The 13405-nt window shown below is 35.9% G+C and overlaps 2 protein-coding genes and 1 long non-coding RNA gene across 4 annotated transcripts; all 3 read left to right on the forward strand.

The window, feature by feature from the left end:
• The first annotated feature begins 225 nt into the window (after nucleotides 1-225).
• Nucleotides 226-2952, forward strand: LOC108108459. Of its 2 annotated transcripts, XM_017216513.2 has the most exons (5): nucleotides 226-664; nucleotides 716-894; nucleotides 1061-1609; nucleotides 2030-2589; nucleotides 2642-2952. In XM_017216513.2, the coding sequence occupies exons 3-5, from the start codon at nucleotides 1117-1119 to the stop codon at nucleotides 2708-2710; spliced, it is 1122 nt and encodes a 373-aa protein (XP_017072002.2). In that variant the 5' UTR covers nucleotides 226-664; nucleotides 716-894; nucleotides 1061-1116; the 3' UTR covers nucleotides 2711-2952. The 2 variants fall into 2 exon arrangements, with proteins under 2 accessions (XP_017072002.2, XP_041674157.1); XM_041818223.1 differs by lacking the exons at nucleotides 1061-1609; nucleotides 2030-2589; nucleotides 2642-2952 and having other exon boundaries at nucleotides 716-924.
• Nucleotides 2953-3272: 320 nt separating this feature from the next.
• On the forward strand, nucleotides 3273-4348 carry LOC108108475. Its single transcript, XR_001772470.1, has 3 exons — nucleotides 3273-3600; nucleotides 3691-4244; nucleotides 4294-4348. It is a non-coding gene; the product is annotated as an uncharacterized LOC108108475 (long non-coding RNA).
• A 3382-nt stretch (nucleotides 4349-7730) lies between these two features.
• Nucleotides 7731-9739, forward strand: LOC121530016. The gene is made up of 3 exons (XM_041818336.1): nucleotides 7731-8226; nucleotides 9025-9578; nucleotides 9630-9739. Exons 1-3 carry the CDS (start codon nucleotides 7731-7733, stop codon nucleotides 9681-9683), a joined length of 1104 nt encoding a protein of 367 aa, XP_041674270.1. The 3' UTR covers nucleotides 9684-9739.
• The last annotated feature ends 3666 nt before the right edge of the window (nucleotides 9740-13405 follow it).

The following is a 13405-nucleotide window of genomic DNA, read 5'->3' on the forward strand; positions in this document are numbered from 1 at the left end:
TAGTTCTTAAGGTTTTGGCGACCTCGACAGATAGACAGACTGGCGGACATGACTAGGGTTTAAGAATTACATATATTCTAATACAGATGTAATCTAAAATCTAAGCAATATTTAAATTACTATTTTATTCTTAGTTTACCATTTAGAGAAAATAATAGCCCTGGAAAAGTTGACAATCAAAATTCGTAATAATTCATCGAGAGTTCGTGTCGACTTATTACGGATTACATTATATGTATATAATGTAGAAATAATACCGTATAAAAAGCCATTTGTAGCAACATGGGCCAGACTAGAAACACTAAATTTGGGTCGTTGCAAATTGCCAATTGAACTGCCAGACTGTCCTGAGCTCAAACACTTAAATATATATATTCCCATATGTTACGAAGATTACGGCTACAAATTCATTCTCAAAAACGGTAGAAATCTCGAAACATTGTATGAAGAATTCGAACCACCAATCAATGCCGATAGCTTCCTCGAACTACTTCGGGGCTGCCCAAAATTGCGAAGTTTTTATACAAAGATGGAATTTATAAAACTCTATTCGGGCTATGTGTCTACTATTTTGGAGATTCTTAAGGATAATGGAGTTACCCAAGAGAATCCATCCGAATTGGTTATATGTAGACGGATTAAGTGGAAATGGTTCCGGGGATTAGTAAGTGCCGAAGATGAAAATATTTCATATTTTTAAAATCCTTATTTGCAGCTTCTTCGGGCCCCTAATGCCGGGTTGATCGATCTGTATGAGGGTACTGACTAGCATATAAAAATAAATACTGTAAGCCCAATTGAAGTGCAACGATATAAATAAGTACAGATATTTTAATCATTCAACGGACACTTTTTCGGCAAAGAACGAGAAGGAAAAGACACGAAAAAAATAAGGTACTTTTACATTGTTTTAATGGAATTTAGAAGATAATAAATAATATGCTTAGCTGCAACAAGTCGCCAGCAGAAATAGTAACGTCAGTGAACTCTAAGCAGATAAACCAAAAGCTTTCTTAAATTCTCTCTCCCTGAAATTGCGAATGTATTCCTCTCTTTATAGGATGGATTTCATCGCAGCTCTCAGTTCGCATTTCGCTCTCGAGGGAAAAGCTTGGAATGGAAGACGAACGGACGATAACTGATTTGCCGGTCGAAGTCCTCGATCTGATTTTCGCTTACTTATATCTACCAAATAAAGTAGGCTTGGCCGCAGCTCATGAAAAGCTGGGAAAAGCTTTTGCGTTTCACAGCCGGAATCAGTTCAAAAAACTAACCTATGACTATAGGTTAAGAACTGAGTCTTGGTTGGTTGTTATACGGGAATGTGGACCGAAAATTGAAGAATTTGATTGCTGTGGAGGTGGATTGTGTTGGAACGACTCTATAGCTCAGGCCATTACAGAATATTGTTGCAATCTTGAATCAGTAAAAATCTTGGTAACTACGAGAAACAGAGAAAGTGTTAACGATTTCCTACTTAAAATGAAAAACTCCCTGATGTCTGTCAAATTAAAACAGCATGAAAGTAGCTCTGTAATAACTTTAAACTCTGTAATGGAACTGCCCAACTTAAAGAAATTAGCAATTAACGGCGATCTTCATGAAAACGGTAAGTCCATTAAACATTATAAAATTTGTAACCCCTTTAATAGGAACGTTGTCATAGAGTTGTACTTAAAAAGAAGGCTTTGATTTTAATAGGATATTTTTTCCTGAAATAATAGATCTAAGAATTTTTCATAACACTTCATTTAATTCTTTTAAAGCAGATTGTAGTTCGTTTGAACTCTGGTTAGTTAGCTCTGTCCGTCCATCTGTCCATATAAATGAGATCTCGAAAAGACTAGAGGTAAGATAGATAGATAGGTTAAGCTAGCATATTCTGGAGAAGCCTTCCTGATGCAGATTCTACCATCTGATGATTTGATAAAAACTGTAAGATGGTACAACACATTCATTTATTATTAACTAGTTGTAATGGTTACCTGATTTACCTGACTGAGTATCTAAAAGATGTCTGTTATTTCAGTTTACAACATAGGGAAACTGAGTGGCCTAGAGAGGCTGACAATAGAATACAAGTATTATTATACATACCCTACAATTAACATCATCACTCTTTGTGACTCACTATGCAATCTTCGCGCCTTGAAATTGAAGAGAATAACATTAACTCTACCAGAAGAGGCCCCTACTAGAATCTGGTACAACTTGGAATCCCTTAAGCTGTTTCAGTGTGTTTTCCCCACTGAATTGCCCGACTGTCCTAAACTAAAATATTTGGACTTATACTACAACAAATGCACAGATAAAGACCAAATTCTGAAATTTATTGTCAAAAATGGAAAAAATATTGACACGATGTACGAAAAGTGCAGTCCAACAACATTTGACGCCGATGGACTTCTGCAACTGTTACGGAACTGCCCAAAATTGCGGTTTTTATTTACCCGGTTGGAAGATATAAAACTATATCTGGGCTATGTTTCTTCAATGGTGGAAATTCTAAGGGAAAATGGGGTAACGCGGGAGGATCCATTACAACTGGTTGTTTGTAGGCGTATTAAGTGGAAATGGATTCGACGACTAGTAAGTTCAAAATAAATAGATCTTCCCCAAAAGATTTACATATTATTTTTAGATTCCTCGAACTTCTTATCCTGAGTTGATCGATTTAAGATATTTCAATGACGGTGCTGACGGTTCTTAATCAAAGTTAAAAAATAGATATTTACAGTGAATTTTTAAAAATTGAGATTGCAAATATGAAAGTAAGTCATAATACTTTTTTGAAATTTAACCTTATTTAATTTGTATTTTGTAAGTAAATAAATTGATCTATAAATCTGATAAAGAACATGTTGTTTTTGGAAATGCTTTCGTGAATTATAGAAGCAAGAAATCTTATAATTATTTGAATATTTATGATGAAATACATTGTAAATTGTTTTGAGAAGTGCGGAATGTCAATAAATTGCAAGCGAGCAAACGAAAGCTTTTTCAGGTTCTCTCTTCGTTTGCGGATGCATTTTCTCTCTGCACAATGTATGAGTATTTTCCCACAGCTCTCAGTTCGCATTTCGCTCTCGTTGGAAAAGCTTGGTATGGGGAACCCGCGGACGATTACCGATTTGCCGTTCGAAGTCCTCGATCTGATATTCAAAAAACTTAATTGTTTGAAAAATAAGGTGGACCTGGCCCAGTCTCATGAAAAGCTGGGAAAAGCTTTTGCCTTTCACAGTCGCAATGAGTTTAGGATACTTAGGCCATATAATATATTAAGTGATGAGTCGTTTTCGTTTCTTATTCAAGAGTGTGGTGCTTCGATTGAACAAATCATTTTCCTTCAAGGGCGGTGCTGTTGGAACGACCTGATAGTCGAGTCGTTAGTCAAGCACTGTCCCAATCTGAAATCGGTAACAACGTATTTGCACGAGAGCTATTGTAACATCTTCCAGTCCTTTTTAATAAAAAAGAAAAATTCTCTAACATCGATTAAATTTATTCAACAAAATCGATTTCCTTTAGAAATCTTGAAAGTGGTGGGTGAAATTTCCCAATTGAAACAGCTTTCATTAGAAGTCTATGCTGACGAAAATGGTAAGTATTCGAAAGCACCTTTACATGCTAATTAAATATCTTGTTGTTGCTAGAAGTAACGCTTGTAAAAAGTAATAAGGTTTTTTTTAGTGTACCACATACAGAAGTGTGTCTCCCTGGAGAAGCTAGAACTCAATAGTGGTTCATACGGAACTATATATACTATCAACCTACAACAGATTTGTGCTCCCCTTACGAATCTCCGGAACCTAAGTTTGAATAACTTTAAAATTTCGCCCTTTGAAGACTTACATTCAACTGAGTGGGTTAGGCTGGAAAGACTGACATTGATTCAATGCGAATATCCCGAACTACCTTATTGTCCAGAACTTAAATATTTGAGATTTGATTACCCCACAAGTCTCATCGAAAATTATGGGTTGAAATTCATTCTCAAAAACGGAGCAAATCTCAAAACATTGTACGAAGACTGCCTACCACCAATCAGTCCCGATGGTTTCCTTGAAGTACTTAGGGCCTGCCCTAAACTGCGATTCTTTCATACTCGAATGGAATATATAAAACTCTATGCAGGCTATGTGTCTGCTATTTTGGAGATTCTTAAGGTGAATGGAGTGACGCGGGAGGATCCATTAGAACTGATTATATATAGGCGTATTAAATGGAAATGGTTTCGAAGACTAGTAAGTGCTGAAATAGAAATCGGAATATTTAAAAAATCATTACTTTTAGCTTCTACGAGCGCCTAATGCTGAGCTGATCGACCTGTACGAGGGTGCTTAATGAAAAAATACAATATTATAATGTGTAATATAATTATAAAGTAACTTAGGTAATATAAAAATAAAATATTTTATAATAACAGCTTTATTTTAATTGGGTAATAGGCAACTAATTGGGTAATAGGCAACTCTGTACGACTCTATCGCTCATGCCATTACAGAATATTGTTGCATTCTTGAGTCATTAAAAAGGTTGGTTGCTGAGCATAAGAGAGAAAGCGTTCACGACTTCCTACTTACAATGAAGAACTCCTTGACATCGGTCAAATTAAAACAGGATAACAATTTCCTTCTTACAATTTTAAAAACGGTTATGGAACTGACTATTCCACATATGAATATATTTTAAACAAGTTTTAACTTAAATACTATATAATTTCCTTAATAACACAAAAAAGTCATTTTTTACGCACAAAAATTATTCGTACTTTATAAATGTCGAATAAAAACCACAATTCTAAAGATTTAAGGATTTTAATCTTTAGTGGGTGCTTTGTTGGCCTTAATGGAAGCTTGTAAACATGCTTTTTATAAAGTTGCTCGTCTCGTCAGCATTAATTGAATCCCATTCAGGTATTAATGCGGTTGTTAAGGATTCCTTCGAGGATATGTTGTCCTTTCTGGACGATATCTCATAAGTGTTCTATGGGATTAAAATCTGGTGATTGTAGTGTCGTTTTGTTTGCTCCTTGCAGTGATATTAAAGCCACTCTTGGACTTAATACGACAAATATTTCGGGTCGTTATCTCTATGAAATACGAAAGACGCTGGATTCTGTCCAAGCTAAAGGGCACTTGGAATTAAATTTTGGCCTAAAATGTCTTTATACATAAATTTATTAATTTTTCCATAAAGACCATTCGATTCACTCCACCTGCACCTATACACCCATAAACCATCCTATTCTTGCCAACGTGCTTAAAAGTTGGAATCATGTTTTTTCCTTCATGGCTTCATTTGCCTTTTGACCTACTTTGAAAGGACCGCCGTGTCCAAAATTTTTAATTTTTGATTTGTCAATAAATATAACGTTTTCCCAAAACAATTCCGGCTTGCTTACATGCACTTTTGCGATCTCTAAACGCCAGCATTGTGCAGGGAGTTCCGGATGGTTTGGGAACAAAATATTTTATTTTTTAAGGCTTCTCTAGGGTTTAAAGAATTGTTGTAGATGTTGTTCTGGGATTTAGTAATGGTGTATTTACAACTTTATGCTACTCCCGCGGTGTCAATATGTGGTTCCTTCCAGATTTTCTATGTTCTACTGCAAATTCTCAAGTGATTACGTAGTTTTTTTTATGAAACTTCGCATTGTGGAAGGTGACTTGACAATATTTCTACCAATTTCGGGTTAATTGCGTTTCGCTTAATATAATTATACCCGTTACTCGTAGAGTAAAAGGGTATACTAGATTCGTTGAAAAGTATGTAACAGATAGAAGGAAGCTTTTGCGACCCTATAAAGTATATATATTCTTGATCAGGATCAATAGCGAAGTCGATTGAGCCATGTCCGTCTGTCCGTCCGTCCGTCCGTCCGTCCGTCCGTCCGTCCGTCCGTCCGTCCGTCCGTCCGTCCGTCCGTCCGCTGGGATCTCAGGAACTATAGCAGATACAAAGTTGAGATTAAGCATGCAGATTCTTGAGATCCCGGGACAGCGCAAGTTTATTACAGCATCCTGCCACGCCCACTCTAACGCCCACAAATCGCAAAAAACAAAAATTGCTGAAATCTCAGGAACTATTGCAGATAGAAAGTTGAAATTCAGAAAGTGTAATCTTTAGATGACAGCGCATCTTATAGTGGTACTACTATCCGGCCACACCTACCCATACGCCCACAAGGCTCAAAAGACACAAAACCCGAAAAACCAAAAATGCAAAAATCTCGAAAACTATACAATTTTGCTTAGGAACACGTATTTAGGAGATGCCTCTGCAACTTGCCACGAAGTTGCATCCGGCCACGCCCACTCTAACGCCCACAAACCGCGGAAAACTGTGGAGTCTATAATATTATTATGAATGCCTTCGTTTGACCTTGTGTAACTTATTTCTGTTAATATCTATCGATTTACCAAAGGTTTTTCAAATCGGAACATTATTTCGATATTTATGAAGAAATTAAGGTTATAAGGCTCCACATGGGCAGTGACGTCACTATAAGCATACTCAACATACTTCCTCTGACAATAGGTGGCGCCTTGTGAATTTCCACTAGCAAAATTAATATTTTAAAATTGTGTAAAACAGTAACGGGTATCTTATAGTCGCGGCACTCGACTATAGCGTTTCCTCTTGTTTTATTATAGTTTTTCGAAAATTTAAGGGTAAGTCTTGAACGCGACATATTTCGTAACTAACTAACTAACTAAACAACTTTGAGAACAGTACACCGAAGTTTGCTCCGAATTCCGTTTGTTGGATTCAGAAATAGAAGTCAAGAATGAGAAGTGTATGAATAATTTTTGTGCGTAAAAAATTACTTTTATGTGTTAATAATAAAATTAGTAATTAAGTTAAACTAGTTAATTTTATGTTTTAAATACATATCTTTCGTTTGAAATATTACATTTCAATTTCCGTTATATATTTCTCGAGATATTAAAGAATAAACTTGCAACTCATGGGTGTACGAATAAATTATGTGCCGACTGTAGATTAGGTAACCATATTATAGAGATGCCTTTGCAGTTACTTTAGGTGTTTAAAGTTAGACAATGATTTTTTAAGAAATGAAGGCTATATTCCACCATTAGATGACTTTATAAAAACAGTAAGATGGTGTATGGGATAATAACATCCTACAACATAGGGAATTGGTCGCCCTAGAGAAACTGACAATTAAATACATGTATTATTATAAAGATCTTGTACTGAACTTGGAATCCGTCAAGCTATTCCAGCATGTTTTCACCGCGGAATTGCGCGACTGTCGTTACAACTGTTACGAAGCTGAAAATAAAACTTTATCTGGGCTATGTTTCTGCTATGATACTTCAATGACGGTGCTGACAATTCTGATTCAAAGATCAAAGGTAGAAACTTCCAGTGAATTTTCAACAATTATGTTTATGTTTATGGAATTAAATAAGATAAATTATATTTTTTAAGAAAATAAATGTATCAATAAAATATATAAAAGAACTATGGTGTATTATTGCTTTCGTGAATTATGAAAACAAGTCACCTTATAATTACTTTACTAGTTATGGTGAAATAATGGTTTTGAGGAGCGCGAAAATTCAACGAATTGCAAGCGGCGAGAAAACGAAAGCTTTTTCGGATTCTCTTTTCGTGCGGATATGCATTTTTCTCTTTGCACGATGTTGAGTATTGTGCCACAGCTCTCAGTTCGCATTTCGCTCTCGAGGGAAAAGCTTGGAATGGACAATCCACGGACCATAACTGATTTGCCGTTCGAGGTCCTCGATCTGATATTCACAGAACTTTTGTATTTGAGATATAAAGTGGACCTGGCTTTAACTCATGAAAAGCTGGGGAAAGCTTTTGCTTTTCACAGTCGCAATGAGTTCCGCACACTTAAGCCGAGTACTGCGTTAACTGGGGAATCGTGGGCCTTTATCGTAAAAGAATGCGGCACTTCAATTGAAGAATTATTCTACGATGTACGGGGCATTTACTGGAATGATCTTATAGCCCAGACGGTTGTGAAGCACTGTCCCAATCTAAAATCGGTATCAACTCGCTTATACAGGGGCCAGGATATCAGCTTCCAGTCTTTTTTAAAACAGATGAAAAATTCTTTGATTTCGGTTACAGTTAAACAAGAAAACAGTTTCCCTTTAGAAATCTTGAAAGTGGTGGGTGAAATGACCCAACTAAAACATTTATCATTGAAAATATTTGCTGACGAAAATGGTGAGTCTTGAAACTAACCTTTCCTAATTTAAAACGAGAAGAAAATTGCAGTTATGTAATTTTGAAGTAATCATTATCCTGCCTTTAGTCAGCAAAAAGCATGTTTAATAACTGATGGTGACGTCACTGGCCATGTGAGTCCTCATACCTGCATTCCCTTAAAAATTGTTGAATAGCGTTCCGAAAAATCTTATACGAGGTCAAACGAAAACATAAATTTAATAGTTTAGCAGTTTTTGATAGGTTGTTTTGCGTGGTCGCTGTTGAATAAAAAACCATCTCGAGCTTCGGTGGTATCTTTCTAGCTCTTGTAGTTTCCGAGATCTTAGGCATCATTGAAAACTACTACTAAGATAAGACCAGAGTTCGGTGGGCATGACCGGGTAATTGTAGTACCTTAATATACGCTGCTTTATCACGATTAAACATACCCTATCCCAACTCTCTAACTCTTCTAGTTCCTGAGATCTAAGCGATTTTAATTTTTCGTGTTTTGTGGGCGTTCCAGTTGGCAACTCAAGAAGCATTCTTATAGTTCCTGAGATCTAAGAGTTTATATGGTCATACGTCATACGTACGAACAGACGGACTGATCAGGAAAATATGTACACTTCAACGACTACATTATATTCGTGAACGTAGTGAATAATTGGAAATGTGTTTATATTATTAATCTTTTTGACAAAACCAATGAATTTTGTTATTTTTGGAAAGATAGAAAAAGGATTCTGTACCAATAGTTTTAAGTTTAAATATTAAAATTATAGAAAATAAAAATAATATCGAAATTTCTTAAAGTTAACCAGATACATAATTGTGTCGGACTAGAGACGTTGGAGCTCGAGCATCATTATTATATGAGGAAACATTCAGTCAACCTTCTAAGGATTTGTGCTCCCCTTAAGAATCTCCGTGACTTAAGTGTGACTAATATAAAAATACCTCCACTGGAAGATTCAAATTCAAATATATGGGTCAGCATGGAAACCCTGGCATTGATTCTATGCGAATTCTCCGAACTTCCTGATTGTCCACAACTCAAATGGTTGAGGATTTATAACCCAATTTGTCACATAGAAAATTACGGGCTGAAATTCATTCTCAAAAACGGAAGAAATCTAAAAACATTGCACGAGGATTGCAATCCACCAATCGGTCCCGACGGTTTCCTTCAAGTTCTCCGAAGCTGTCCAAAATTGCGAGGATTTTATACTCCAATGGAATATATAAAACTCTATTCGGGCTATGTGTCTGCTATTTTGGAGATTCTTAAGGAAAATGGAGTGACGCGGGAGGATCCATTAGAACTGGTTATATGTAGGCGCATCAAGTGGAAATGGTTCCGGAGATTGGTAGGTGCCGAAGATAAACATGTTTAATATTTTAAAAATCTTTTCTTTTAGCTTCTTAGGGCCCCTAATGCTGAGCTAATCGACCTGTATGAGAGTGCTGACTAAAAACCTTTGAGATTTAAATCTAAAAACAAATAAAGCAACAAAATTATTAGTTTTAATATTTGATAAGTTTTGGAGGGCGTCTACTAGATTTTCATTTTCAGAGCAAGGAACACGGGGCCTTCATTCTTGTTGTTTTTGGGATTCATAGGATTTATGGTTCAATGACTTGCATTTTTAAAGGTAATCAAAAGGAGTTCAAAATTGAGTGGAAAGCAGGGCAGAGCAAGATAGCAATAGATTTCTGCCGAATAAGGCAGGTACGTAGAGCGGTGGAAAACTTGTTAGAGAGAGTTGACAAATGATGCACAAGAATTGAGTGGAAAGTAAAAGGTCAGAAACTGACTTTTGGAAATAAGTTAGAAAAGCGCCAGAGAGACGAGCGGAAGGTGCAATGTGGAACATTTAATTGGTGTAACATAGAAAATTCAAAGAAGCCTCATATATGTATTAAAAAAATTAAAGACAAAAAAGTATATATTATATATACATATATATTAATTATATTTTTTAAATAATTTAGAAGACAATAAATGATGCGCTGAAATGCAACAAACTGTGGGCAGATATGTAACGCCACTCTACGCAGAGAAACCAAAAGCTACCTTACGTGTCCACTCCCCCTCTCTTTTAGACTACACTCTCTTAACAGGATGGAATTCATTGCAGCTCTCAGTTCGCATTTCGCTCTCGAGGGAAAAGCTTGGTATGGAAAATTCACGGACCATAACTGACTTGCCGTTCGAAGTCCTCGATCTGATATTCAAAGAACTTAATTGCTTGAGATATAAGGTGGACCTGGGCCAGACTCATGAAAAGCTGGGAAAAGCTTTTGCCTTTCACAGTCGCAATGAGTTCAGGATACTTAGGTCATATAATATTTTAAGTGATGAGTCGTTTTCGTTTATAATACAAGAGTGTGGTACTTCGATTGAAGAAGTCAATTTCCTTCAAGGGGGTTTCTCCTGGAGCGAATTGATAGCCGAGTCGTTAGTCAAGTACTGTCCCAATCTGAGATCGGTAACAACGTATTTGCACGAGAGCTATTGTAACATCTTCCAGTCCTTTTTAATAAAAAAGAAAAATTCTCTAACATCGGTTAAATTTACTCAACAAAATCGATTCCCTTTAGAAATCTTGAAAGTGTTTGGTGAAATTTCCCAATTAAAAAATCTATCATTAAATGTTTATGCTGACGAAAATGGTGAGTCTTAAAAAACAACTTTACATACTAATTCAATTACGAAACGAAATTAACTTTACGTACACTTTCCATTTGATTGGCCAAACTTGATATAAAATTAATTAAAATAGTTACCACGATAATATAATAATAAGCAAAAACATGCATAGCGTACACAAACTCAAAAAATGTCAGCTTATAAATAAAAATATTTTGTTTAGTGTACCACATAGAGAAATGTTTGGTCCTGGAGAAACTGGAACTTGATAACCATTATTACGTACATAGACGTACGGTCAAGCTACAACAGATTTGTGCTCCCCTTAAGAACCTCCGTGATTTAAGTTTGACTAATTTGAACATCCTGCCGTTGGATGAGCCCTGTTCAACGATATGGGCCAGGTTGGAAACGCTGGCATTGATTCAATGCGAATTCTCCGAACTACCTAATTGCCCTCAACTCAGCTGGCTTAAAATTTATAACCCCACATTCCTCATCGAGGATTATGGGTTGAAATTTATTCTCAAAAACGGAGGAAATCTCAAAAGATTGGGCGAGGATTGCGTACCACCAATCAGTCCCGATGGTTTCCTTCAAGTTCTTCGGGGCTGTCCAAAATTGCGAAGCTTTTATACTCGGATGGAATATATAAAACTCTATTCGGGCTATGTGTCTGCTATATTGGATATTCTTAAGGATAATGGAGTGACGCGGGAGGATCCATTAGAACTGGTTATATGTAGGCGCATCAAGTGGAAATGGTTCCAGAGATTAGTAAGTGCTGAATCTTATCTTGCTTTATATTTTAAAAACATTACTTTTAGCTTCGTCGGGCCCCTAATGCTGAGCTGATCGATCTGTATCAGGGTTGGTGATGAATTAAAACGTTCAGTTTCCAAGTTTGAGTGGACTTTATTAATTTATTTTTAACCAGACGTTCCGACATATTTGGCTGCAGTCTTATCACTAAAAAATCTTACGAAATTCTTGAGAGTGTGGCGCAGCCTAAATGGTATATAAAACTTAAAAATTCCGAAATTAAAGTTAAATACAAAATATAGAAAAAAGATTGGATTGCAATATAACGGCTACAAGGTGTTCACCAACACGGATATAGAAATAAATTGACCAAATAACAATATTGTTGTTTTATAAAGTAATATTGATAAAATAATATAAATAACGTCAGCGTTCCTTTAATTGGATTATAAGAAATAACTTCTAAGCAAACATTTAAATGCTGTGGGAACTCGGAATAGACAAGGGCGATACTTTATAATATACCTTCCTTAAGAGTTTGAGTATCTTACAGTTTATTATCGTTCGTTGTTCGCTGGAAATAGTTAGGTTAGGTAAGGTTAAGAAGGGAATCGCGACTGACTCTTATTTTATACTTTATTTTTGGTTTTAAAGAGATCTTATATCCTTATGAAACTTCCATGAATTATGACGGTACCGATTTAGCGTTGGAAATCCTCGATCTGATATTCAAAGAACTTATGTTCTGGACCTGGCTTTAACTCATAAAGGGCTAGGGAAAGCTTTTGCTTTTAAAAGTCGCAATGAATTTCGGACACTTAAGCCGTGTACTGCTTTAACACAGAAATCGTGGGCCTTTCTTATAAAGGAATGTGGCACTTCAATTGAGGAAATATTCCACGATGGGAAGGGCTTTTAGTGGAATGATCTTATAGCCCAGACGGTTGTGAAGAACTGTCACGATCTAAAATCGGTAGCACCTTGTTTATGCAGGGGCGATTATGACAGCTTCATTTCTGGAAAAAATGAAAAATACACTGACTTCGGTTAAGTTTAAACAAGAGACAGTTTCCAGTTAGAATTATTGAAAGTGGTGGGTGAAATATCCCAACTAAAGCAGCTATAATATGCTGACGAAAATGGTGAGTCTATGAAAGCAGCCTTACATCCTTTAATACGAATCATCTAAGCAGAATAAATATTATTTAATATACGCAGATCTTAAAGAATTTGACAGAAGCATATTATGATGAGTAGGTTTTTTTTTCGACTTTGGGCATTAAAAGGGGTGTCGCAGGATGATGAAACCACCTTGCCATCTTAAGAATAGATATAAATTCTTATTCCTTACATGCTGCCTAGGTCTTATTTTTGTAGACGTTAGAGTGGGAGAGGCGAATGCAGAAACAACTTGCACTGCCTAGGTATTTCAAATCCTTAGATCTCTTATAACCAGATGTCGAAAGATCAAAGTTCATTCGAACGGACAGACGGACTCAACAGAAATATACATATGTATATGTATTTATTTATCTAAGGGTACCCATTAGTTAAAACTAAGAGCTTACAAAAGGCTAGGAGCAATATCAGCTAAGGCCTTCCGCTCGCGGATTGATTAAACATAACCTATGTTTAACATGTGAATATATATAAACAAAATATTACAAGGGTTTACTAATTACATTTTATTTAAATTCGAATACTTTACGAATAAGGGATACAGAAATTATATACATAATTCATAATATATATTTTATTTGAACGTAACGGCCGTTGTGTGCC

Source organism: Drosophila eugracilis, unplaced genomic scaffold, assembly GCF_018153835.1.
Source record: "Drosophila eugracilis isolate 14026-0451.02 unplaced genomic scaffold, ASM1815383v1 contig_2154, whole genome shotgun sequence".
In the NCBI taxonomy this organism is placed as follows: domain Eukaryota; kingdom Metazoa; phylum Arthropoda; class Insecta; order Diptera; family Drosophilidae; genus Drosophila; species Drosophila eugracilis.

Bases quoted from the DNA above. Each gene is read 5' to 3' on its own strand.
- LOC108108459 (XM_017216513.2), top strand. From the start codon at position 1,117: ATGGAAGACGAACGGACGATAACTGATTTGCCGGTCGAAGTCCTCGAT. The intron at 1,610-2,029 runs GTAAGTCCATTA...CTGTTATTTCAG, and splicing joins CGGCGATCTTCATGAAAACG to TTTACAACATAGGGAAACTG. The intron at 2,590-2,641 runs GTAAGTTCAAAA...TATTATTTTTAG, and splicing joins GGAAATGGATTCGACGACTA to ATTCCTCGAACTTCTTATCC.
- LOC121530016 (XM_041818336.1), top strand. From the start codon at position 7,731: ATGGACAATCCACGGACCATAACTGATTTGCCGTTCGAGGTCCTCGAT. The intron at 8,227-9,024 runs GTGAGTCTTGAA...AATTTCTTAAAG, and splicing joins AATATTTGCTGACGAAAATG to TTAACCAGATACATAATTGT. The intron at 9,579-9,629 runs GTAGGTGCCGAA...CTTTTCTTTTAG, and splicing joins GGAAATGGTTCCGGAGATTG to CTTCTTAGGGCCCCTAATGC.